The 27,500-nt window shown below is 40.6% G+C and overlaps 1 protein-coding gene across 6 annotated transcripts in view; it reads left to right on the top strand.

Moving 5' to 3' along the window:
• dip2a (disco-interacting protein 2 homolog A) overlaps nt 1–27,500 on the top strand; it is a 136,223-nt gene that overhangs the window by 43,527 nt on the left and 65,196 nt on the right. For all 6 annotated transcript variants that reach the window (XR_008396525.1, XM_053680719.1, XM_053680720.1 and 3 more), the window contains exon 2: nt 22,732–22,803. Coding sequence is in view for 5 of the 6 variants with exons in the window: in XM_053680719.1 (XP_053536694.1) it covers nt 22,732–22,803 (72 nt within the window). In the remaining variant the exon portion in view is untranslated. The remainder of the gene's footprint in view (nt 1–22,731; nt 22,804–27,500) is intronic.

Genomic DNA, 27,500 nt, shown 5'->3' with positions numbered 1-27,500 from the left:
GAGAGAGTAAACACATGCTGCTGTTTGTTTTGGATGTGTGGTGCAGTGGATTTTTGGGTAGGAGTATCTGTGTGTGTTTGTGTTTGTGGGAGAGAATGAGGTGTGTATGTTTGTGAAAGATGTGTGTGTGTGTGTGTGTGTGTATTAACGTTAGTGTAGGAGTATGCTCTGTGCTTGTAATGTGTGTGTACTGGATTTCATGGGTGTGCTGAGTATTCCCCACTGTGATTTTGGACTTGACTATACAAAATAAAGTGTGGGCGATCTGGGAGGGAGGGGCTTACTTTCCCTCTCCTGTCAATCACAGCGACACTAGCCAATCGTGGGCTTCCGTCAGTTCATGTATGCGGAAGAGGGCGGATAATGCTCTCCTTACGCTGCTCTGTGATGTAGCATGAGCAGCAACTTGTAAAGATGCAGCAGTTCAGTACTTCAGTATTAACACAGAGTAATTATGATGCATAGGTGGGGTGCGTAGACTGAGAGAAGATCAGGATGTAGACGGTGTTATTAGCCAATCACATCGCTGTGTTTCCTAGAGGCATGACCACCTTTTACTCTGAGAATTAACACATGAATGAGACGAGTTCTGTGTGTGACCTAGTAATTACACTATCGCTATGAATGCCAGAGCTCCGTTCACTTCCGTAAGCATGCTGTGGAGGTCCACTTAAGGGGAAATACACACACACACACACACACATACAGTTCTTATAATGGCTGAAATGAAATATAAACATTTGTATTGTGAGAGAGAGACAGTATGATATAATAGAGGTCATCACTTGCTGAGTGTTAAACTGATTTAAACACACAATATGCCAAAATGTATTGTTCTAATAGCACTGATTCATTACCTCAGTGTGAGACTCCCTTTGTGTGTGTGTGTACGTGTGTGTTAAACATTTCTGAGGACCAGAAGATTAATGTCCTCATTATTATAGGATACAGTCAAATGTCCTCATGCGGTCCTCACAAAATAAATGTGTTTTTATAAACAATGCAAATTTTATTTTAAAAAAAATATTAAAATAGCAAAAATGTTACGGTTAGGCTTTAGGTGAAGCATAGCGTTCATTTGCTGCATTAATAATTTTGTGAATAACTGTGGAAGGTCCTCACTAAATCCTGAAGCAATGTATACGCATGTGTGTTTGTGTGTGCACATGTATTAAGCCCATTGTAAGTCCTCATTATGGTAGGATAGAGTCAAATGTGCTAATGCACTCCTCAGTAAATAAATAAATAAATAAATAAATATAGGTCCACATAATGATATGATAGAGTGAAATGCCCTAACAATCACTCGGTCCTCACAAAATAAATGTTTATGTTTTAAAATTGCGGTTATTATTTATTTAAAATATTCCTTTCTTTACTGAGACTGAAGTAAGGTTAGATGTAGGTATAGCATTAATCAACTACACTAATAATTATGTCAATGGATGGTCCTCATAAAGATGGTAAAACCAAAAATGTGTGTGTGTACATTTTAAGTCCTTTGTGAGGACTAAAGCAATGACGGTCCTCATTATGTCAAATGTCCTCAAAATCACCTGGTCCTCAGAAAATAATTTTTTTTTTTTTTTTTAAATTAATGTGCGCTTATATTTGTTAGTTTATCAATGTGTCACAGCATGTCTAAATCATCACACACTCACCTCAAAACAGGGTGAGTGAGGGTTTTGTCTCAGTAGCACCACTTGCACGTAAACAGCTTCATTTCTGGAGCTTTTTCTTTGTACTAGTTGAGAAATCAAAGCAACACAACGATACTTTTAATGCCACAAACAGCAGCAATGAATGACTTTCTTAAATAAAGTGTGTTTTTACTCAGTGTTTGCTTGTGTGAGTGTGTGATGTTACCAATCAATGATGAACAGTTCTGGTGTCCCCGACCCTGAGTAACAGTGGTTCCTGGAGAAAGTACCAGCACCCGCACAGCAGTATCTTACAGTAGTCTGGCGTCAGAAGTAAACGCAATGTGTGTGTGACTTTGTTGTGTGTCCCTTGACTGTGTATATGTCCTGCATGTGAAGTATGGAGGGTGTTTTACTTTTACACTGCTGATGCAGACACACTTCCACCATCTGCGCTTTTCTTCCTCTGGAGGAAACGGCACCCCGGGAGCGTTGCCTGGGCGACCGGCCCCGCCGTGTCGCCGTCACTCATGCACACACACGCTGACTGCCAAAGACGGCTCGATTCCAAACACAGATAAAAACCGGAGCCAAAACACACTCGTCGTACCAGAATTATGTCTCAGACATGGTCTGATTAATCATCCAATAAAACCCAACGCTGATTAAACACAATGACCCAATGGTACAACTTTAAAAACAAGAACATTACACAAAGACACAGGAATAGCACAAGCAAAAGAAATGGGAAACGTGTGCGAGAGAGAGACGAGTGCAGTGCACTCAGGTCATTGATGACAGTTTAGATGGAAGACGGGGTTATGGAAGCTTGTTTTCACCACGTATGAGAAAATATTATGCAGAGTTATCCCTCAGTTGTGACCTTTTTTCTTGTCTTGTTGAAACTATGAGAATATTTATATTGTATGTTGTATAGCTTGTTTACATGCTGCTGGCTTTTGCTCCGGTTTAATTAGTGGAAAGGGAAGCGCGATGTTTCAGTTGTGTGATATTAATTAGCAGTTGGACAATATTTACTTGCAGCTGTGTGGTGTAAAGTCAAAACTGAGTGATATTAACACGCAATTACGAGATAAAAAGTCGCAATTTAGCGATATTAACACGCAATTACGAGATAAAAAGTCGCAATTTATTGATATTAACACGCAATTACGAGATAAAAAGTCGCAATTTAGCGATATTAACACGCAATTACGAGATAAAAAGTCGCAATTTATTGATATTAACGCAATTACGAGATAAAAAGTCGCAATTTATTGATATTAACGCAATTACGAGATAAAAAGTCGCAATTTATTGATATTAACGCAATTACGAGATAAAAAGTCGCAATTTAGCTTACATTAACACGCAATTACGAGATAAAAAGTCGCAATTTATTGATATTAACGCAATTACGAGATAAAAAGTCGCAATTTAGCGATATTAACACGCAATTACGAGATAAAAAGTTGCAATTTAGCTTACATTAACACGCAATTACGAGATAAAAAGTTGCAATTTAGCTTACATTAACACGCAATTACGAGATAAAAAGTTGCAATTTAGCTTACATTAACACGCAATTACGAGATAAAAAGTCGCAATTTATTGATATTAACACGCAATTACGAGATAAAAAGTCGCAATTTAGCGATATTAACACGCAATTACGAGATAAAAAGTCGCAATTTAGTGATATTAACACGCAATTACGAGATAAAAAGTCGCAATTTAGCGATATTAACACGCAATTACGAGATAAAAAGTCGCAATTTATTGATATTAACACGCAATTACGAGATAAAAAGTCGCAATTTATTGATATTAACACGCAATTACGAGATAAAAAGTCGCAATTTAGTGATATTAACGCAATTACGAGATAAAAAGTCGCAATTTAGCTTACATTAACACGCAATTACGAGATAAAAAGTCGCAATTTAGCGATATTAACACGCAATTACGAGATAAAAAGTCGCAATTTAGCGATATTAACACACAATTACGAGATAAAAAGTCGCAATTTATTGATATTAACACGCAATTACAAGATAAAAAGTCGCAATTTAGCTTACATTAACACGCAATTACGAGATAAAAAGTCGCAATTTAGCTTACATTAACACGCAATTACGAGATAAAAAGTCGCAATTTAGCTTACATTAACACGCAATTACGAGATAAAAAGTCGCAATTTAGTGATATTAACACGCAATTACGAGATAAAAAGTCGCAATTTATTGATATTAACACGCAATTACGAGATAAAAAGTCGCAATTTATTGATATTAACGCAATTACGAGATAAAAAGTCGCAATTTAGCGATATTAACACGCAATTACGAGATAAAAAGTCGCAATTTAGCGATATTAACACGCAATTACGAGATAAAAAGTCGCAATTTAGCTTACATTAACACGCAATTACGAGATAAAAAGTCGCAATTTATTGATATTAACACGCAATTACGAGATAAAAAGTCGCAATTTATTGATATTAACACGCAATTACGAGATAAAAAGTCGCAATTTAGCGATATTAACACGTAATTACGAGATAAAAAGTCGCAATTTAGTGATATTAACACGCAATTACGAGATAAAAAGTCGCAATTCATTGATATTAACACGCAATTACGAGATAAAAAGTCGCAATTTATTGATATTAACACACAATTACGAGATAAAAAGTCGCAATTTATTGATATTAACACGCAATTACAAGATAAAAAGTCGCAATTTAGCTTACATTAACACGCAATTACGAGATAAAAAGTCGCAATTTAGCTTACATTAACACGCAATTACGAGATAAAAAGTCGCAATTTAGCTTACATTAACACGCAATTACGAGATAAAAAGTCGCAATTTAGTGATATTAACACGCAATTACGAGATAAAAAGTCGCAATTTATTGATATTAACACGCAATTACGAGATAAAGAGTCGCAATTCATTGATATTAACACGCAATTACGAGATAAAAAGTCGCAATTTAGCTTACATTAACACGCAATTACGAGATAAAAAGTCGCAATTTAGTGATATTAACACGCAATTACGAGATAAAAAGTCGCAATTTATTGATATTAACACACAATTACGAGATAAAAAGTCGCAATTCATTGATATTAACACGCAATTACGAGATAAAAAGTCGCAATTTAGCTTACATTAACACGCAATTACGAGATAAAAAGTCGCAATTTAGCTTACATTAACACGCAATTACGAGATAAAAAGTCGCAATTTAGTGATATTAACACGCAATTACGAGATAAAAAGTCGCAATTTATTGATATTAACACGCAATTACGAGATAAAAAGTCGCAATTCATTGATATTAACACGCAATTACGAGATAAAAAGTCGCAATTTAGCTTACATTAACACGCAATTACGAGATAAAAAGTCGCAATTTATTGATATTAACACGCAATTACGAGATAAAAAGTCGCAATTTATTGATATTAACACGCAATTACGAGATAAAAAGTCGCAATTTAGTGATATTAACGCAATTACGAGATAAAAAGTCGCAATTTAGCTTACATTAACACGCAATTACGAGATAAAAAGTCGCAATTTAGCGATATTAACACGCAATTACGAGATAAAAAGTCGCAATTTAGCGATATTAACACACAATTACGAGATAAAAAGTCGCAATTTATTGATATTAACACACAATTACGAGATAAAAAGTCGCAATTTATTGATATTAACACGCAATTACAAGATAAAAAGTCGCAATTTAGCTTACATTAACACGCAATTACGAGATAAAAAGTCGCAATTTAGCTTACATTAACACGCAATTACAAGATAAAAAGTCGCAATTTAGCTTACATTAACACGCAATTACGAGATAAAAAGTCGCAATTTAGCTTACATTAACACGCAATTACGAGATAAAAAGTCGCAATTTAGTGATATTAACACGCAATTACGAGATAAAAAGTCGCAATTTATTGATATTAACACGCAATTACGAGATAAAAAGTCGCAATTTATTGATATTAACGCAATTACGAGATAAAAAGTCGCAATTTAGCTTACATTAACACGCAATTACGAGATAAAAAGTCGCAATTTAGTGATATTAACACGCAATTACGAGATAAAAAGTCGCAATTTATTGATATTAACACGCAATTACGAGATAAAAAGTCGCAATTTATTGATATTAACGCAATTACGAGATAAAAAGTCGCAATTTAGCGATATTAACACGCAATTACGAGATAAAAAGTCGCAATTTAGCGATATTAACACGCAATTACGAGATAAAAAGTCGCAATTTAGTGATATTAACACGCAATTACGAGATAAAAAGTCGCAATTTAGCTTACATTAACACGCAATTACGAGATAAAAAGTCGCAATTTAGCGATATTAACACGCAATTACGAGATAAAAAGTCGCAATTTAGCGATATTAACACGCAATTACGAGATAAAAAGTCGCAATTTAGTGATATTAACACGCAATTACGAGATAAAAAGTCGCAATTCATTGATATTAACACGCAATTACGAGATAAAAAGTCGCAATTTAGCTTACATTAACACGCAATTACGAGATAAAAAGTCGCAATTTAGCTTACATTAACACGCAATTACGAGATAAAAAGTCGCAATTTAGTGATATTAACACGCAATTACGAGATAAAAAGTCGCAATTTATTGATATTAACACGCAATTACGAGATAAAAAGTCGCAATTCATTGATATTAACACGCAATTACGAGATAAAAAGTCGCAATTTAGCTTACATTAACACGCAATTACGAGATAAAAAGTCGCAATTTAGTGATATTAACACGCAATTACGAGATAAAAAGTCGCAATTTATTGATATTAACACACAATTACGAGATAAAAAGTCGCAATTCATTGATATTAACACGCAATTACGAGATAAAAAGTCGCAATTTAGCTTACATTAACACGCAATTACGAGATAAAAAGTCGCAATTTAGCTTACATTAACACGCAATTACGAGATAAAAAGTCGCAATTTAGTGATATTAACACGCAATTACGAGATAAAAAGTCGCAATTTAGTGATATTAACACGCAATTACGAGATAAAAAGTCGCAATTTATTGATATTAACACGCAATTACGAGATAAAAAGTCGCAATTTATTGATATTAACACGCAATTACGAGATAAAAAGTCGCAATTTAGTGATATTAACGCAATTACGAGATAAAAAGTTGCAATTTATTGATATTAACGCAATTACGAGATAAAAAGTCGCAATTTAGCGATATTAACACACAATTACGAGATAAAAAGTCGCAATTTAGCTTACATTAACACGCATTTTACAGTGCGTACATTTCAAAAAAAAAAAAAAAAAGCTCGACTCGAGCACTTCATACAGACTCTGCAGGGCTTTTGGAACGCTTTCGGCACCGTGCTTGAACTAAAAGAGAAGTCTTCAGGCTTTTCAGGGACTTTTGGCACGCACAGTTTCATCAGGAGGGTTCAGGGCGATCTGATTCAGGCACGTTCGGGATCTTTAAAGACTTTTAAAAGCAGTTATTTGGGACTGACGTTTCTTTTATTTTCTTTAGGACCTTATGAGGACGTTTTGGGACAATTAGTGACAATTAACTTTTGTTGCTTGGCCAATTATCAGATTGTTTGGCGTGGGTTTTTAACAAGCTCTCCGTTCAAGGACACTGTATAAGATTTCTCACATCGTCTCTGGACCGTGGCAGCTCTGGCTTTTGTTCTGACCTTTCAAAGGGATCGGTGCTCAAATGGGGAGTTCTTGCCGGTATTTGTAGTCATTTTTAGACTTTCTTTGGCTTTTAAAAATAAACTGTTGGTACAGTTCTCCAAGGGTTCATGGAAACTTTACAAACACGTGGAATTTTAAAAGCGGCTTGGTACAAATTTGCTTGAAGAAGAAGACGTTTGGGTTTTCTCAAAGAAACAGTTCATTGAGAACATTTTGGCCCTGAACTGTTTTTTCCACACAGCCCAAGTTCTGGGGTAATTTTGGGGCATTCCTGGTACTTTAGGGACAACGTCTGGTTAATTTGCGTATTTCCGGGCCTATTTTGGAGTGTCGGGGGCCGTTATGTGAGACTAATTTCTCTCTCTCTCTCTCTCTCTCTCTCTTTCTGTGGCTTTTCCTTCTTCATTGTGTTAGATGTTGGCCTGCAGTGCAGGAAGTGCCTGTCTTGTTTTTCATACCTCCTTCCTGCTGGCTGACCGCTCTATTATGTTGTGGTGTGTTTTGTGAAGTGTATGCGTGTGTGTTTGTTTGTGTGTGTGTGTAGGCTGAGCACATGGAGGAAAAGGAAGAGGCCTTGTAGTGTGTGTGACTACAGGAAAAGACTATTTACTGTTACGCTGGCTCGGTAACTCCAACTGGAGCATCAATGTGCAAATACACACACACGCACACGCACACACACACACACAGAAAGATTGAATTGGTAATAAAGAGAGAAAGAAAGACACACCAGGTTTCCCTCTGTGCGGATTTTATGCAAAGCCTCTTTTTTTTTTCCACGCTGATTCCGTTTGTCGATTCGGATTTGTTTACGTGTGACGAGAAAATCCGGCCTGCGCTCGCAACCGTCTCTGCTTCCTGACATTAATAACGTTTAGAAACTCCGGAAGCAGCTGATTTGATGTTGAAGGTTTCTACTGTTTTGAGTCTTAGGGTTAGGGTTTTTTGTGTGTGTGTAAATTTATTTTAGTAGACTCAAATCAGCTGCCGGAGTAAACCGGAGTCAACGGAGGAAACCCCAAACTCGGTGCACACAGGGCGGAGGCGGGATTCGAACCCCCCCCAACCCCTCGACGGAGGTGCGAGGCAAACTAAGCCATCACTAAGAAACCGTTTTCTTGGGATTAATAGTGATATGAATATGAGATCTGGTTTGAAAGCCCAATTGAGGATATGACATCACAGAGAGAGGGAGAAAAGAAAAGGAGCGAACACCCAACCTTGTGGGATACCAGTGGTGAGTCTGCATGTCACCTGAAATGACTGACCCTCCAGGTAGGAAGTAATTGTGCCGTGAATTCCAACACTCATGAGGGAGTCTTGTGTCGAACGCTGCTGAAAAGTCGAGGCGGATGAGGACTGATGACAGTTTGGCTGAACTTGCAGCCTGGAGCTTCTCAGTGATGACCACAAGGGCAGTTTCTGTGGAATGCTTTGAAGCCAGTTCGGATCTTGGAGGATGTTCTGTGAGTGATGGAGAGAGAGTGGATTGTAAATGGAGCGTTCGAGGATTTTCGAAAGAAAAGACAGGAGTAATCCCGGCCAGAAGTCGCAAACTCGAGGGATCGATCGAGGCCGGGGTTCTTCAGGGTGGGAATAACCCTTGCTGTCTTCAATGCAGCTGGTCCAGGACCAGATGTTTTGAAGTTATTAATGATAGTAGCAGTGAAAGATGAAGAGGTCTTGTGAGATGGTCTGGAGCGTTGTGGAAGCTGGAGCTCTTCTGTTGATAGAGAAGAAAAACGTGTCGGAGAAAGAGAACCCTGGACGTGTAGTGTAGGAGTCGGTGTAGGAATGAAGGTCTGGCAGGTTTTTTTCAGTCTTCCTATGGGAAAAGGTGGCCATCAGCGGTCGGGGAGGATGGTGAAGGGCGAGCTGGTAGGGTAAGATGTGAAGAAAAGATGTTGTGGAGCTTGCGAGGATCTTGTGTAGAAGCTTCAAGCTTTTCCTTGAAAAAGACACTCTTCGCAGATGTTACATCAGATGAGACCTTGGACAGGAGACAGCAGTGTGAGGTCCATATCGGGTTGTGATGTTATTAAGACACAGTTTGCTATAATGAGACTAAGAGCAGACATTTGAGTGACAGATACTCTCTTGGGAGTCGTCTAGCCAAGCCCTATGTGTGTATGTGTGTGTGTGTATGGTGAGATTGCTTCCATGTCCCCCAGTGTGCAAGTAATCACACACACACACACACACACACCCCCCCATTCCTCAGAGTCATGGAGAGTAATTGTTGATATTACTTTTAGCGTTCTTGCCATTATCGTCATCACTGCTGCTATTGTTTGCTATTTAAATGTTTGCGGTTATTAATATTGACATTAGTGTTGTTTGTAGTTTTACTTCTGCGCTGTATTTAGTCTTAAATCGGTGATCAGTGATCAAATCCGTTATGACAGTATCTACATAGGAAAAGATCCCTGTTCTCTCTTTATACTCTTGATACAGGAGTTTTTCAAAAGTATTTAGGCCGTGCCCTTCAAAACCAGATATTTCCCTTGAGCCTGAAATAGGTATCTAGCTAACATTAGCGCACTTGTTCGCTTGATTCAGTTTGGTATCAAGTTTCCTATGTTGTTGTGGAATAGGATCAATCTGGTGAATCGCAATTGTGCCCTGCGATGGACTGGCACCCTGTCCAGGGTGTACCCCGCCTTGTGCCCGATGCTTCCTGGGATAGGCTCCAGGTTCCCCCGTGACCCTGAAAAGGATAAGCGGTATAGAAGATGGATGGATGGATGGATGGTGAATCGCACTTATTTTCCGCCAGCTATGAGAGAGAGCAGCTCTCTTCTACTCCACGAAAACCGTCTCCACCACCACCTCCGTTTTCAAGTATTGGAGCTAATATACAACTCGTACGTATACCATCAGATCGAACCATCAGATTCATCCGCGCAGAGGAGCAGTGCCGAAGCACGACCCACTTAGAAATAAATAAATAAATAAATACTCCGCAGGTCACTTGCAATTCTATGCTTCAAACAGAGATGGCGATAGAGAGGCAAAAGTTCCGTAGTGCAGCTTTAAATGAACTAATTAATTAATGTTGAGACGAATATACTTAAAATAAGAAGTAGGTACGATTTGAATAAATATCTTATAATAGCTTAAGAACTATATAACATATTGAGTAGGACTGCAACTGACGATTATTTTGGTAATCGATTAATCTGTCGATTATTTCTTCGATTAATCGATTCATTCGATTGAAAGTCCAGTTTTTATTTTCTGTATTTTTTTCTCTCTAAAAAAAACAAACATGTTATTTCACGTTCTGCCCAGTGTTGTCCTTCAAACACTGTGGAAATCCACAGTGACGGGGTGGGGGGGAGTATGTGTGTGTGTGTGTGTGTGGGGGGGATTTATCCACAGTGACGTCTCTGAAGGGGGGGGGGTATCCACAGTGACGTCACTGACGGGGGAGGGGGGTTGGGTTATGTGTTGGGTTATCCACGGGGTGGGGGGGGGGGTTATCCACAGTGACGGCGCTGACCGGGGGAAGGGGGTCGGGTTATGTAGGGGGTTATCCACGGGGTGGGGGGGGTTATCCACAGTGACGGCGCTGACCGGGGGAAGGGGGTCGGGTTATGTAGGGGGTTATCCACGATGACGTCCCTGACCCGACCAATTGCTAATGAAATTCGTCGTCGATTATTTTCATTATCGATTTCAGCGATTAGTTGTTGCAGCCCTAATATTGAGCTGTATCTTCCTGATTAATCTCCTAGTCGTTATAATCGCATTTGCTATTTTGTATTTCCGTCTTGACGCCCCACGCATTAATTTGCAGCAATCTCTAAAACAGGGCATCCTAACTATAATGGAGGGGCGATTTTTCAGTTTCTATCAGTTAAATGAGTTAAAAATCTCCAGCGAGCAAGAAGACTGTTTGTTAGCAACATCGCCAGAAAGGACCCCCCCCCCTCACCCCCCCCCCCAGTATCCTATGAATGTATTTAATTCCATTCCATGCCATTTATGTGCATGTTTATTTGTTGTAGGTCTTGTGGCATGTTTCACTTGACATTCCCATAATATGTCAGTTTATCAGCTGTATCTATGCTCAATAGGAACTCAATAACTTACCTTAAAATCCCCAGAAGCGTCACTTATCTGATCTTTTAAATGTCATCTGTATTTTATTTCTCTCCGTTTTAAACTGGGTTTCGGCAGGAGACCGCTTCCTGAAGTGTGAATGTTTATCAGCACGTCTCTTCAGACAGGATACGGCGAGGGAAACGAGTATTGAACGCGTCAACATCTTTCTCAGTAAATATATCGAGGCCATTCACGCGAAATCTTCCGAGGAGCTCCTGTGATATTAATTTGCACAGATAGGGGGTGTAATTACTTACGGATCTCAGCCGGTTCCTTGCCTTACCTTGCCTCGGAGAACTGCTTTTTCTTAGCGTGTTCGATACTTTTTCCCCCGTGTCATTCCTCTTTATTACACATAACTTTATTTATGGACTTTAATGTTGTGAATTCTTTATATTTCCGGATCTCTTGAGTTAATACTGACGTCCGGTGAGAACTTCATGTGAATAACCTCATAGGAAATACGTTTACTGTAAAAAAAAAAAAAAAAATTGATGCGTTCGATGCTTATTTCCCCCGCCGTATAGTATACACGAGGCAGGATATAGTATAGTATACATCTTAGGGTGGAATTTTATGAGCTCTTTTATAGTGGAGGGAAAAAAAATGGCGTAATATTTTCAGACAGAGGAATGCATAGTCTGCAAAAAAAAAAAAAAAAAAAGAAAAAGAAAAAAAAAGGCATGACCGATTTGGAATATCCCGGAGATTACACCACTGAGAATTACGTTATATATAAATGGCAAGTCCACCTTATGTACATTTCAGGGACGCACGGTGAGTTAGTGCTTAGCAAGTCTGCCTCGCACCTCCAGGGTTGTGTGCATGGAGCTTGCACTTCGGGGGTTTCCTCCAGGTATACCGGTTTTCTCCTCCAGTCCAAAGACATGCAGATTAGGCTGTAGGCTGATTAGCCTTTCCAAAATTATCCGTAGTGTGTGTGTGTGTGTGTGTGAATGTGTGTGTGCCCTGCGATGGGTTGGCACCCTGTCCAATTAGTCTGCATTGTCCTCAAGAGGTTAAAGAACGACATATGCAGATTGATGCATTGATTAGAAGCTCTTCTCTGCTGCAAGATCATTTTGTTCGTGCAAATCTCACACCACAACCTTGGAACCGCCCGAAACCATTCCAGAATGAGTAGAGCTTTAGTCTGCAGTTAAACCTGAGGTCTGACTACGGTGTACTTTTTATATTCATATATCCATCATATGTCCATGTACGTGTATATATCTATCTATCTATCTATCTATCTATATATGTATATATATATCTCACAAGGCATGACAGTGGTGGAGATTATATGGACTATAATCTAGTATCAGAGTCATTGTGGTCATCATGTGGTTATCTTAAAGGTAAGACTGGTCAATAGAAATGAAAAGGCTTAATCTAAAAAAAAAAAAAAAGAACAACCCCAAAACCGGCGTAATAAATAATAAATGTGACTCTTGATGGCGGTCGTTGCTCTCCAGCTGTATACGAGCTCCAGAGCAAACGTGCCTCTCTTTATTATCATCCTCCTACTTTTATGCTTCTTGTTTCTCTGATTTCTTATTTCTCTCCATCAAACCCGAGTGCTTTCACAGCTGGTCTTTTCACTCTCCCTCTCTCGTCCTTCTTCCTCCCTCTCGTTTCCGCTCTTCTTTCTTTTACATTCCTCTGTTGCCCTCTTTCATCCATTCCTCTCTCTCTGTCTCTCTCTCTCTCGCGCACACACACTCACACACACGCTGCTTGTCTCATTCCGTCTTCCCCCTTTTCTTGATTTTCCTCCGTCTTTCTACCTCCATATATCATTCAGTCTCCTCTCATTTCGGATCTCTCTCCCTTTTTAGCTCCCTGTGTCCTTTTTTTTGTTTGTTTGTTTGTTTGTTTCCTGTCTGTCTTTCCTTTCACATCTCGAGATCCTCTTCTTCTCGTCTTCTCTCCCTCTTGCTCTCTCTGATCCCTTCCCTTACTCCTGTCTCTAGTTTTTCCTTTTATATTCTCTCTCACCGCTCCTTCTGGGGTCCCGAAAGTCTCCCATCGTTTTTATTATATATTCTCTCTCTCTCACTCTCTCTCTCTCTCTCTCTCTCTCTCTATCTGTTTATTAAATTTCTCTTTCTCTTTTCCTCTCTTTCCCATCCCCACATCCTCCCCAGTGTTGACTCGCTCTCAGCCTCTTTGTGGTGTGTAAGCGTTCAGCTCAGACATCATTAATATTCACTCATTCATCTGATCGTGTTCTCGTCCTCTCATACTCACTCGTTCATACATATCACTTGTATTCTCTCATTCCGACTCATTCGTTCTTACCCATCCGCTCCAGTCGACTCATTTATACGTCTTCGTTCTCATTCACTTACTCGTTCGCATTCATTCATATGCACCCATTCATAATCATATTCATTAATATCCATCGATTCCCACTCGTCCGTTCATGTCTACTCACCCGTACTCGTCACGACCGTCCACCCATTCCCGCGCGTTCATATTCACTCACTCACACTTATTCAGTTCTCTGATTCATACTCGATCATTTATATATCCATTCATCCGTTCAAAATTCGTATTTTATTCATATCCACTCATTCATCCACTTCCGCGCATATTCACTTATTCGTACTTATTCGCTCGCTCATATCGAGACAGTCAAATCCATTCACATCAGCTCACCCATTCATATTTACCCCAGTCATTCATATTCTCCCATCCACACCCGTCCGTCCAAATTCATATTTGTGTCCACTCGTTCGTGCTCGCTCCTCGTTATTATCCTTATTATGAGTATCTATTCATTACATTCGTTCCCACGCGTTAAGTTGCTTATTTATACCTAGAAAAAGTGCGGCGTGAGCCGTGTCCACGCCTCCGTCCTCTCCGAGGGAACGGGATTCGCTGCGAGAGGCGTGGTGTGTGTCGCCGTCTCTGATTGAGAGAGTGTGCGATGCAGGTGAGTGAAAGGAAAGGTATATGAGAGAGAGAGAGGGAGAACGAGTAGGGGCGTGTGAGGGAGCAAGGAATGTATGAAAGATGGGAGGGGGGAAAGGGAGAGAATGGAATGGAGAAGTCGAAAGATGACTGAAGGGACAGATAAATGAATCTGATAGGGAGGGGGAGGGAGGGATGTGAGAAAAGGAATGAGAGAGAGAGGGAGATGTGGTGGGTGAATGGATAATCAGAGAGGAGGTCTGGGTTTTGTGTCCGTTGCACAGTGTCACCATTGTTTTCCTTTCATTTAGCTGTAATTGATGTGCAGCTATTCATTACTCTTGCCCGTTCATTATGCTAGCTGATAAATGGCTGAACACACACACACACACACACACACACACACACACATACACATACACGCACATACAAAGAAGCTAATTAGATTCATAAGAAAAAATCATTATAGATACATTAACATGATTCATCTATGTCCAGCTGTCTGTGTGTGTCGACATGAGATCTCGACTAAGTTGAAACGTGCGTGATATTCATGGTGATCAGTCTTGTAGTGAAAGGGGGTGGGAACATCAGAATCCAGTTCTTTCCATCTGATTTTGGGGGAGGGGGAGGGCAAAATATAAGCACAACAATATTGCGCCTATAAGAAATGATTAGTCATGTGATGCTCAAAATCACAACAAACGTTACATGACTCCTGGCAATACACACTATCGCGACAAATGGCTACATTTATTTGCACTATACCTCCGGTTCTCTTTGCAGAACAGACAGTCATTACCGCCTGCATCTCCCCAGCTAACCCTTCCTCCACATTTGTGTCTTCTCTTTTCCCTTGCTTCTGTAGAAAATAAAAGAGCTCGAGCGATGGGGGATTTTTATTTCGAAATAAACAGTACTGTCTGTAATGTGAAAATGAAATAAAAATCTAAATATTTATATATATATATGTATATATATATATAATATTAAAGTAAATAAATGATATACATCCAAACTGAACCAAAAAGTAACGCTCCAAATAACAAATAAAAACAGAGACATACAAAATTAATAAAAAAAAAAAACAAACACTTCAAATAACACAACAAAATTTGTCAGTGATAGTTTATATTTCGCCGCTAGAGGCCGCTCTCGTACCGTATAATGACAGCGGACGCTTCTCGGCCGCTCATCCTAGATAGTAATACGGTAGTTCCGATAGAGCGATCGGTTATAGGTGCTAATTCATCAGCAGAACCCAGATCGGTCGGTCGACCTCGAGAAAATGGTGCAGAAATGACCAGGATAACCAGCTGCTCTTGAGAAAGTCACATGATAGACAACTCTGGCATTTTTGTTTGTAAGAAAGCAGGTTTGGGACTCTTCGTCAGGGATCTCTCCAGGTTAAAGGCGGTGTAGGGCGTGAACCTCATCTGTAGTTGCACGTGTAGTGTCCACTTGGCATTATGCTGAGGCTCCTAACTAATAGACCAGTGTTTACACCTTAATACTCATAAACCCCTAATTCTTACGACGCCTAACTGATGAACGAGTGCACTGTGATACTCAACCCTTAATGCACGAGTCACTAACGCTTAAACTTCTCAGTTTTAGACTCAGCAGTGCTTGGAACCCTAATGAGGTGTGAAAATCACCCTCACACCTATCGATTTCTCCTTCAGTGTCCGAGCAGAAGCTCCTGCAACCTGGGCATGTGTGTGAAAGTATGTGTCTTTGTGTATGTGTGTGTGTTTGTGTGTGTGTGTGTGTGTGTGTATGTGAGAGAGAGTGTTTGGCTAAAAACACTAGCGTACATAAAGTGTTAAACTTCCTGCGGTGTGTCATGTTGCTGTTTTTTCGCAGTCTGGCTCATTTCTCCTGCTGCTTTCTCTGCCGCTTGTGAGAAAATCTAATTGAGAGAGAGAGAGAGAAAGTGTGTACGTGTTTGTGTGTGGGTGTGTGTGTGTGTGTGTTTGTGTGTGGGTGTGTGTGTGTGTGTGTGTGTGTGTGTGGGTGTGTGTGTGTGTGTGTTTGTGTGTGTGAGAGAGAGAGAGAGAGAGAGAGAGAAATAGGATAGAGATATAATTGGAGGTAACAATGATATAAACCATATAGTGTGTGTGTGTGTGTGTGTGTGTGTGTGTGTGTGTGTGTGTGTGTGTGACTGCGGTAACAGTGTGTAAGTTTTGTTTTGGCAGTTTGGACAGTGCTGAGTGTTAAGGTCAAATGAGGGTCAGATTCCATGCAGAGCCTCTGTCACACACACACACACGCGCACACACACACACACACACACACACACACTTCCCTGCAGGAGATATTATTCTGTTCCTTGTCCACATTAATAAGGCTACACTTATGTCCTTCATTCCTCACCTTCAGTCCTGACTTCTTTCCCATAAACCATCTTTCTACATTGCTGATCCTGTGTCTGATCTTGTGCACAATCCTGTCTGACCCTGTGCATGATCGTGTGCATGATCGTGTGCATGATCCTGTGCATGATCCTGTGTCTGATCCTGTGTCTGATCCTGTGTCTGATCCTGTGTCTGATCCTGTGTCTGATCCTGTGTCTGATCTTGTGCACGATCCTGTCTGACCCTGTGCATGATCCTGTGCATGATCCTGTGCATGATCCTGTGCATGATCCTGTGCATGATCCTGTGTCTGATCCTGTGTCTGATCTTGTGCATGTTCCTGTGTCAGATCCTGTGTCTGATCTTGTTTCTGATCTTGTGCACGATCTTGTGCATGATCCTGTGTCTGATCCTTCATCCTCATCTGAGCAGCGTTACTTGAGTCTGCAGTGTTTTCGGGCGGTGTTTGGTGTCTCTACTGAGACAAAGTGTGTCAAGGGAGTGAGAGTTATTAATCTCTGGAGATGTTCACTCTTTAAGAGAGGCTCCCTTCATAAAAAAAAAAAAAGCTTTTAACCAAACCACAGCACTGTCAGAGTTGATAGATGCCTGCACGTGAAAGCTGACACGGAGCTTTTAATACACCGAGAGAAAAGTCTGAAAGAGAAACAACATGCGGAAACAATGAGAGGGTAATAAGATTTATTATTATTATCATTATTATTATTATTATTGCTGTTCTTTTTGCTGTTATATTTACCCACTCTCACCTGGACCAAATTGTCTGTCATTAAATTAATATATATATATATATATATATATATATATATATATATATATATATATATATATATATAAAGTAGCTTAAATGTAATAATACTGAACTGAGCGAGAGGATTAAAAAGAGAATGGCGATGAGAGGGAAACACAACAAGAAGGAGTTAAAGAGAAAGGAGAGGAAAGTATAAAAAGAGACAAAGGAAGTCAGAAATTGCGTAAGATCACATCACATTACAGCATTTGGCAGACGCCCTTATCCATTGATTTACATTTATCTCATTAATACATCTGAGCACTTGAGGGTTAAGGGCCTTGCTCAAGGGCCCACCCGTGGTAGCTTGGCAGTGCTGGGGCTTGACCTCCCGACCTTCTGATCCGTAACCCAGAGCCTTTAACCACTGATCCACCGCCGCCCACGCCACCCCCCCCAAATACAAATTTTAGTCACAATTCACCCGCTTCTAGCCTACACAGAAACTCCATGCAAACTCTTTTAGGCTTCAGATGAATTTATGGTATGAATTATTTTCTGTTTAAAGATATTTCACATTCTTCTGCTTTAGATTGTGACTGTAATACTGCTCGATTCAAGCTTTCGTTCATCTTCAGCAGTGCTTTATCTTGGTCAAGGTCAACCCTGGGTGCGTGGTGGGAGTACAGCCTGAATGGGACCCCAGACCATCGCAAGGCACCATGCACACACGAATGGCAGATAACATTAATCTGAGGAAGAATCTGCTGCGGTTGATTAATGCACTAAATACTGAAGATTCCTAAGGGTTAGGGATGGGTTAACCCTAACCCTAATGACCCTGATAGATACTGATACTGACATTGTCTCTGTCTAGTAAGGCATGTCTGAGGACTATTGACTGATCCGTCTGTGTCCCAGTTGTTTCACTGGAAAGCTTTTCCCAGCATCCCTTTCCACTGCTTTGTTTCAGGCGGTTTGTAATTCTCTGCTTTGTGAAGGTGTGGAAAGCCGCTGGCGATTCTTCAGCATTGTTAGTCTCTGAATCAATGCGCCTTTTGTTGGGGAATATACAGGCTCTTCACGCCGTGTTTCCGTGTTTTCGTTGTGGTCGGGGGGGATGAGAAGGGGATTAAACATCTCACTGCAATCCCTCAGAGTCACTGCAGTGTTTCAGACACAACATTAAACCTCCAGCAGCTGTGTTTAGACCACACGAGGACAGTGTGTGTTTGTGTGCTTGCTTGGGATTGCGTGTGTCTGGGTGTAGAATTCGAAATCAATGAGTCGTTTTATTTTGTGATTTGTACTTCCATCCATTCATCATTTATTCATCCATCCATCCATCCATCCATCCATCCATACTGTACATCTTTCATTTCCACTACCATTTATCTGCGTTCAAGTGACACGGTTTCTTTACTGTAGCTCAAGGTAATCTCCATCCATCCATCCATCCATTTATCCATCCATCCATTCAACCATTCATCCATGCATTTCTATAAATTAACCACAGACTTCCTTCCATCAATCCAATAAAAATGGGTGGATGAATGAATGCATGGTGGATATCTACCCTTTCAGTCATTCATCCATTCACCCATTTTCCATCCAAACATCTGTTTACACCATCACCATTCAGACTACTTTGACTCCAACTAGCCGTTTTAACGTAGCTTGACCTAATAAGGCTTCATCCATCCACCCATCCAAACATCAGTACAGAGTCTGTCTCTACAAAACTCATCCAAGCTTCAATCCAATCATCTTATCTATCCCCTAACCAATCAAACATTCCCTTAGCATTGTGTACTGTAGATCGACCTATTGAAGCCTCATCCATCCATCCATCCATTCATTCCTGTAGCATTTTACTCTTCTCATGCTACACAATTCTTTACTGTATCTCAACCTACCATGGACATATCCATCCATTTACCCATCTAGGCTTCCGTTCATCCCTGCATTTCAACTATTTTACCACTCACATTAAACAGATTTTCTGTAGCATAGCTACGCCCTAATACAAAGACTTCCATCCATCCATCCGTCCATCCACCCGATTTCCATCCGACCATCCAATTTACCGCATTACCATTCAAAACAGTTTGACTCCAACCAATCATTTACTGTAGCTTAACCTAATAAGGACATACTCCATCCATCCATCCATCCATCCAAAGATCTGTCCAACTATATGTACAAAACATCTTATCCATCCAAAATTTCAGTCATCCATCGATCCCCTAACCAATCACCTTCTTGTGACTTAATATAGATTCTGTATTGTAGATCAACCTAATAATGACTCATCCATCCACCCATCTGTCCACCCACCCAGGCACCCATCTACCCACCCAGCCACCCATCCAGCCACCTGTCCGTCCAGCCACCCGTCCATCCAGCCACCCGTCCACCCAGCCACCCGTCCATCCAGCCACCCGTCCACCCAGCCACCCATCCAGCCACCCGTCCACCCAGCCACCCGTCCATCCAGCCACCCATCCAGCCACCCATCCACCCAGCCACCCATCTGTCCGTCCAGCCACCTGTCCGTCCAGCCACCCGTCCATCCAGCCACCCGTCCACCACCCAGCCACCCGTCCATCCAGCCACCCATCCATCCATCCATCCACCCACCCACCAATGTAAAATTTGATTATGGTGATGGATATTTTTGGTGAGTTAGGATTAGCTCTTAAGGTTTTTCTAAAACTAGGATAAAACTTGAATATGTTGTAGTAGTTGTGAAAAGTTGCAACACTCACTCCTACCAGATATTCATTCATTCCCCTGTCTGTCTAGCCATTCCTTTAGTCACGATTCCTCCTCTAGGCATCATTTAGTCTCTTTACCTGACTTTGAATCTGTACCTCTTTACGTCTATACATCCCTCCATTCATTCACCTCTATCTCTTCTATACGCGGAAAATTCCAGTTACGGCAGAAAGCCACGTATTGTGGCTCTTAATCTTTTGTCGGCTACAGTGTCTCTGTCTCCCAGTGGAGGTTTATATTTCTGTCGTTCTTTCCTTCCTGTTGGCTTAAACAACGAGAGCGTTACATCACACTGAGGCCTCATGTGAGGGAAATCTGTCCAAATTGCTTCCATTAGTGTATAAATTGCCCGACTAACAGTCAAACCTGGTACACAAACGTGCACTGCAACAACGAGGGCATTCGACACGTCGTTAACACGTTGTATAAAACTATGATGGAAATTGTTTATTAATGACTAATGATGAATTTGGATTACTGTTGAAGAAATTCAGCAGACTGTGTGAGCTTGCGGTTTTATGCTTCTGTGGGTTTCTAGACATGTCTACTACTGTTTCATTTGGTTCTGTTAAATTATGTGAAGGAATTTGATTAAAAACCAATGTTACTGAAGTGTTAAACATCTCAAATACGTTCAGGGAAGGCATTTGAGATTTTTATCACTTCAGTAACGTTGGTTTTTAATAATAATCTTAAGATAAACAACCAGATGGGCATTTCTTTAAGAAAATTCTGGGCTTGCAAGACACTAACACTCTACTGACTCTAACTCAGACTCTAACACTGGTATTGACTCTAACTCAGACTCTAACACCGATACTGACTCTAACTCAGACTCTAACACCGATATTGACTCTAACTCAGACTCTAACACCGATACTGACTCTAACTCGGACTCTAACACTGGTATCGACTCTAACTCGGACTCTAACACCGATACTGACTCTAACTCAGACTCTAACACCGATACTGACTCTAACTCAGACTCTAACACCGATACTGACTCTAACTCAGACTCTAACACTGATATCGACTCTAACTCGGACTCTAACACTGATATCGACTCTAACTCGGACTCTAACACTGATATCGACTCTAACTCGGACTCTAACACTGATATCGACTCTAACTCGGACTCTAACACTGGTATCGACTCTAACTCGGACTCTAACACCGATACTGACTCTAACTCAGACTCTAACACCGATATTGACTCTAACTCAGACTCTAACACCGATACTGACTCTAACTCGGACTCTAACACTGGTATCGACTCTAACTCGGACTCTAACACCGATACTGACTCTAACTCGGACTCTAACACCGATACTGACTCTAACTCAGACTCTAACACCGATACTGACTCTAACTCGGACTCTAACACCGATACTGACTCTAACTCGGACTCTAACACCGATATCGACTCTAACTCGGACTCTAACACCGATATCGACTCTAACTTGGACTCTAACACTGATATCGACTCTAACTCGGACTCTAACACTGATATGGACTCTAACTCGGACTCTAACACTGATATCGACTCTAACTCGGACTCTAACACTGATATCGACTCTAACTCGGACTCTAACACTGATATCGACTCTAACTCGGACTCTAACACTGATATGGACTCTAACTCGGACTCTAACACTGATATCGACTCTAACTCAGACTCTAACACTGATATGGACTCTAACTCGGACTCTAGCACTGGTATCGACTCTAACTCGGACTCTAACACTGATATGGACTCTAACTCGGACTCTAATACAGGTAGGAGAAGTGTTGTATGTAAGTTAGCCGGGCGGTCAGTGCAGTGCAGTGATTTGAGACGTGTGCTTTATGTGGACTGCATTCACTGTAATGAGTTACGTATTCAGAATGTGAGGAATGCAGTAAAGTTGTTTCGTTGGCCAGAGAAGTGGATTACGCTCTGTTATCCTGTCTGTACCTGAGTATAGAGTGAATGTGCTCTGAGTATAAGTATAGAGTGAATGTGCTCTATCTATAATGGAATATGATGGAGTATGCTATGGATTATAAGAAGATTGTTGCTATTGGTTAATTGGACTATTTGTTACTAATTATGGAATGTATGTCACCAATTAATCTAAATGTTCATGCTATGATTCATTAGTATTTGAGGATTTGAAGTTTGTGGACTTCATTTGAATGCACTGACTGACGTGTTGTCCTGTCCTTTTTGCTGTTACTTGGCTGTTGTGGATTTGATTCCGTTTTGCCTGTGAGGTTTTTATTGTTGTGTAAGAGGTGTGGCCAAAAGTCAGAAGGTGTCTTTATAAATATTGTTATAATGTTATTTTATGTTTAGATTTTTTTTGAGTTATTCTACCATTAAGATGACTCAGTGACTCATAACTTTTCTCTCTCTCTCTCTCTCTCTCTCTCTCTCTGTAGGAGACATTACACAGAAGGGCTATGAGAAGAAGAGAGGAAAGCTGCTAGCACCCTACATACCGCAGATACAAGGTACATCCATTTTCACGGGGAGCCTGGAGCCTATCCCATGGCACTCAGGGAACAAGGCGGGGACACTATGGATGGGGTGCCAACCCATCGCAGGGAACAATCACACACTACAGACAGTGCATGTCTTTAATGCTCAGTTTGAGGGTATATCTCTCATTCTTTACAAATCGTTCCTCCGACCTTGAGGCGGGAACGGAGAGGATCGTGGGTTTTACTGCGTCACTGTGTCACTGCTGTAATTTCATTAAGGCCTGGTGCCTGACCCTGTCACATACACCTCACATTAATGGAATCTCTCTCTCTCTCTCTCTCTCTCTCGGAGGATGAGAACAGATGTTATCTGCATCGCAGAGCAGAAATCAGGCTTAGTGATGAGTCAGATTCTTAATGATGTCTGGACAGAGATGTTCTGCTTTGATTGAGCACGCTTTGCACAGTTTAGCGTTTGCCGGACTATATTATACCAAATTCATCTCAGCAGCTCATTACGCGGCCAGTTATGCAGACATTTTTTTAGTTAGAGGCCCTAGAAGATATTTTAAAGTATGTATGTTTAAAACTTTATCAAGGGCCATAACTCAATCAGAAAGTCGCTCACCCACCCACTCACTCACTGACGACGTTTACACCTTTATAAACGACGTTTATAGCCTTGCACTGAAGATACAAGGCTAATGTTGCTAGCAAGTAGTAGAAGTCTGTCTCATCTTTTTAAAGAAAATATCTGCCTCAACTTACACCCAGTTTTTACGGGTGCTGATGGGGTTTTACGAAAAAGTGTCAATTACGAATATTTATGACAAAATGTCGCTATATACGCAAACGCTGTGATGTTATTGAGACAGCCATCTTGGACAGCTTTTTTTTCCCTTGATCATTCCACCGCACTAGACCCTGCCTCCCAGAGTTATTTTATTTTTAGCTTTGAAAATTGAACATGCAGTTGTGTATGACCAAATTGTATATAATACCGTATGTGTATATTTAATAACCGATGCCGTGCACATGCCTGAGGAACAGGTTACAGGTTTTCTGTAAGCCCGAGCCCACAGGATGAGATCGATATCTGAGTGCATCTCTTCTCTCATAATAGTCCCTGCTGTGCACTTTAAACTCTCATTGGGGACATGAATACAGAAAGAGCTAGACGTCCTTTTTCATGTGTATATTTTTAGCCGCAGTCTGAATGGTCCACATGAATGTTTTATGAGGATCTCGGACCTTCGGTTTGGTCATCAGACAGGAAACCAGGCCACTGTTTTCAAACGAGCCACGTGTTGCAGACATTATGGGATCCATCTGCATTATTTCAGGCAACCAGGAAACCATTTTCCAGAAGATCCTTGCAAGCTGTTTCCCATGAGACTGAGCGCTTCAATCAACACCCCCATCGTCACCCCGTCACCTGCAGAGGAAGGTGTTGAGAGTCTGAGTGAGAATCTGTCAGCTTGAGACATCCTCAGCTCCTGCAAAACCTAGAACACCATTATACAGACTGACAGATAAATAGAACATATTATAATAATATAGCACTAAATAAAACAAGCTTATGTTTATAGATAGATAGATAGAGTGGTGCTTGAAAGTTTGTGAACTCTTTAGGATTTTCTATCTTCCTGCGTAAATATGACCTAAAACATCAGCGGATTTTCACACAAGTTCTAAAAGTAGATAAAGAGAACCCGATTAGACAAACGAGACAAAAATGTTATACTTGGTCGTTTATTTATCGAGGAAAATGATCTAATATTACACATCTGTGAGTGGTAAGTATGTGAACGTCTAGGATTAGCAGTTTCATATGAAGGTGAGATTACAGTCAGGTGTTTTTAATCAGTGGGATGATGATCAGGTGTGAGTGAGTGAGTGAGTGTCCTGTTTTATTTAAAGAACAGTGCTCTATCAGAGTCTGATCTTCACAACACGTGTTTGTGGAAGTGTATCATGGCACAAACAAATGAGATTTCTGAGGACCTCTGAAAAAGAGTTGTTGATGCTCATCAGACTGGAAAAGGTCACAAAACCATCTCTAAAGAGTCTGGACTCCACCAATCTACAGTCAGACAGATTGTGTAGAAATGGAGGAAATTTAAGACCGTTGTTCCCCTCCCCAGGAGTGGACACCAACAAAGATCACTCCAAGAGCAAGACGTGTAATAGTCCATGAGGTCACAAAGGAACCCAGGGTAGCTTCTAAGCAACTTTAGGCCTCTCTCACATTGGCCAATGTTAATGTTCATGAGTCCACCATCAGGAGAACACTGAACAACAATGGTGTGCATGGCAGGGCTGCAAGGGGAAAACCACTGCTCTCCAAAAACAACATTGCTGCCCGTCTGCAGTTTGATAAAGATCACATGGACGAGCCAGAAGACTGTTGGAAAAATCGTTTGTAGATGGATGAGACCAAAATAGCACGTTTTGGTTTAAATGAGAAGCGTTATGTTTGGAGAAAGGAAAACCGTGCATTCCAGCATAAGAACCTTATCCCATCTTTGAAACATGGTGGTGCTAGAGTCATGGTTTGGAGCTGTCTTGCTGCATCTGGGCAGGACGACTCGACGTCATTGATGGAACTGTGAATTCTGAATTATACCGGCGACTTCTAAAGGAAAATATCAGGACATCTGTGATGATCTGAATCTCAAGAGAAGGTGGGTCATGCAGCAAGACAACGATCCTAAACACACGAGTCGTTCTACCAAAGAAAAATAAAAAGTTACCAGAAACGTTTAGTTGCAGTTATTGCTGCACAAGGGGGTCACATCGGATACTGGTTCACATCATGGGCGTAACCACGCATTCTTTGGGGAGGTCGTGTGTCCCCCCCAATGTTGAGGAAATACCAGTCTGTTCCCCCAATATACGGTAGAAAATATTTTCTCTATGCCCCCCTTTAATGAACCCTGCCAACGGATCTGTCTTTTCTTCATCGATTCTATTTATTTATGTCTGTTCCTTTTTAATATATTTCCATTTGGTAAGGAAAATAGGTGTGTGCCCCCCCCCCAATTGTACACTTGGTTGCGTCCATACTCAACGCCAGTTCGTTGAAATATTTTAGCAGCTCAGGGACCGCAGCCAAGTGTAGAAAAGATACGAGCTTTTTTCAGACAGTCAGTAACTAGATACCTAAATAGTAGGTGACCTTAGCTTAGTATAGGAGGCATCATACCATGACTTGGTTTGTTCTTAAGAACGTCAATTAGTTGTTGATATTTGCACACCCGTGAAGTAGGCTAGGCTAACGTCAGTTCCAATTTTTTAACCCCTCCCCCCCAATGTCCGTACCATGGTTACGCCCTTTTACATACTTTTGCCACTCACAGATATGTAACATTGGATCATTTTCCTCAATAAATAAATGACTAAGTAGAATAATTTTGTCTAATCTGCTCAGTTGTGTTCTCTTTATCTACTGTCACGACTCATGTGAAAATCTGATGATGTTTTAGGTCGTATTTATGCAGAAATCTAGAAAATTCTAAAGAGTTCACAAACTTTCCAGCACCACTGTAGATAGATAGCCAGACAGACAGACAGATGTATAGAAAAATAGATAGATATAAATAGTAGAAAAAAGACGAACGCAAATTGAAACCATTTTATCTAATTAATGAAGTGTGTTTGTTGTTGAAGTTCAGATTCCCAGCAGTCGAGTCGTACAGCCTACTGGCAGTTATGTTATTTTTCTTCTCCAATAATCAAGTATGTCTTGGGTTCGTGGCGATAACAGAACTTGCAAAACACACTTATCACCATGGTCCATTTAGTCTCCAAAGTAGAAAACACCACAGCATATTAAACAGTGCGGCCAGAAACGCAGCCGTGCAGAAGACAGAGGGCGCTTCTAAGCATACGAGTACGTCAGCGGTTTCTTATGAAAGTCAGAGCACAAGGCCGGCGTCTTACTGACAGCCGTTTTTCTTCATTTAGTTATTTATTTATTTCTACCAACTTTCAAGTCTTAGACTACCAGATTCAGTTTTCATCTCGCAACAGATTACATCACTGAAAAGATTAGGGCTCACTGGGAGAAAAACAAACCGCAAAAAACATCTGGAAAGTTCAAGTGTTGATGTACACACATGAATTTTTATATGCAGCCAGTTGATCTGGAATGTTCTCTCCAACATGCATGAGCAGTAGCAGCCATGGCTGGGATTGAGAGCAGTGACCTGATTGGTCATCAAGCACGTGTGAAAAACATTAGCGACTGGAGCAGCGCTGCTGGTTATATATCTCTGTTATCTTTGTCGAGTGCTGGCGTTTTCTGATCACAGAGGTGTTGGATGATTTTAGGGTGTGTTTCTTTTGTGTGTGTGGAATATACCGTAGATAACGTAGAAGAATAAAATACTACAAAGATAGATCAAATATAATAACCAATAAATAGATTATTTCATTGCACGAGATGGAGAATAGCATTATATAGAACAATATATGGTAGAATTACAAGTAGAAAGACAGTTATATGAAATGTAAATGATGGTAGAATAGATGGAACTACAGACAGTTAGAACGATGGACAGTATCAGATGAAGGACAGTGGTGTTTGATAGAGCATGGTGGTTTCTACTGGAGAATGACTGTTTACAGTAATAGTGGATATTGGTGTTTGATGGAGAATTTTAGAGTTTGTTGTGGTCAGTGGAAAATGAGTGTTTATTTATGGTGATTGATGATAAATATAAGTA

This window comes from Ictalurus punctatus, chromosome 6 (genome assembly GCF_001660625.3).
Source record: "Ictalurus punctatus breed USDA103 chromosome 6, Coco_2.0, whole genome shotgun sequence".
NCBI lineage: Eukaryota > Metazoa > Chordata > Actinopteri > Siluriformes > Ictaluridae > Ictalurus > Ictalurus punctatus.
Note: the sequence above shows the minus strand (reverse complement) of the source record. Positions and strands in the feature narration are given on the sequence as shown.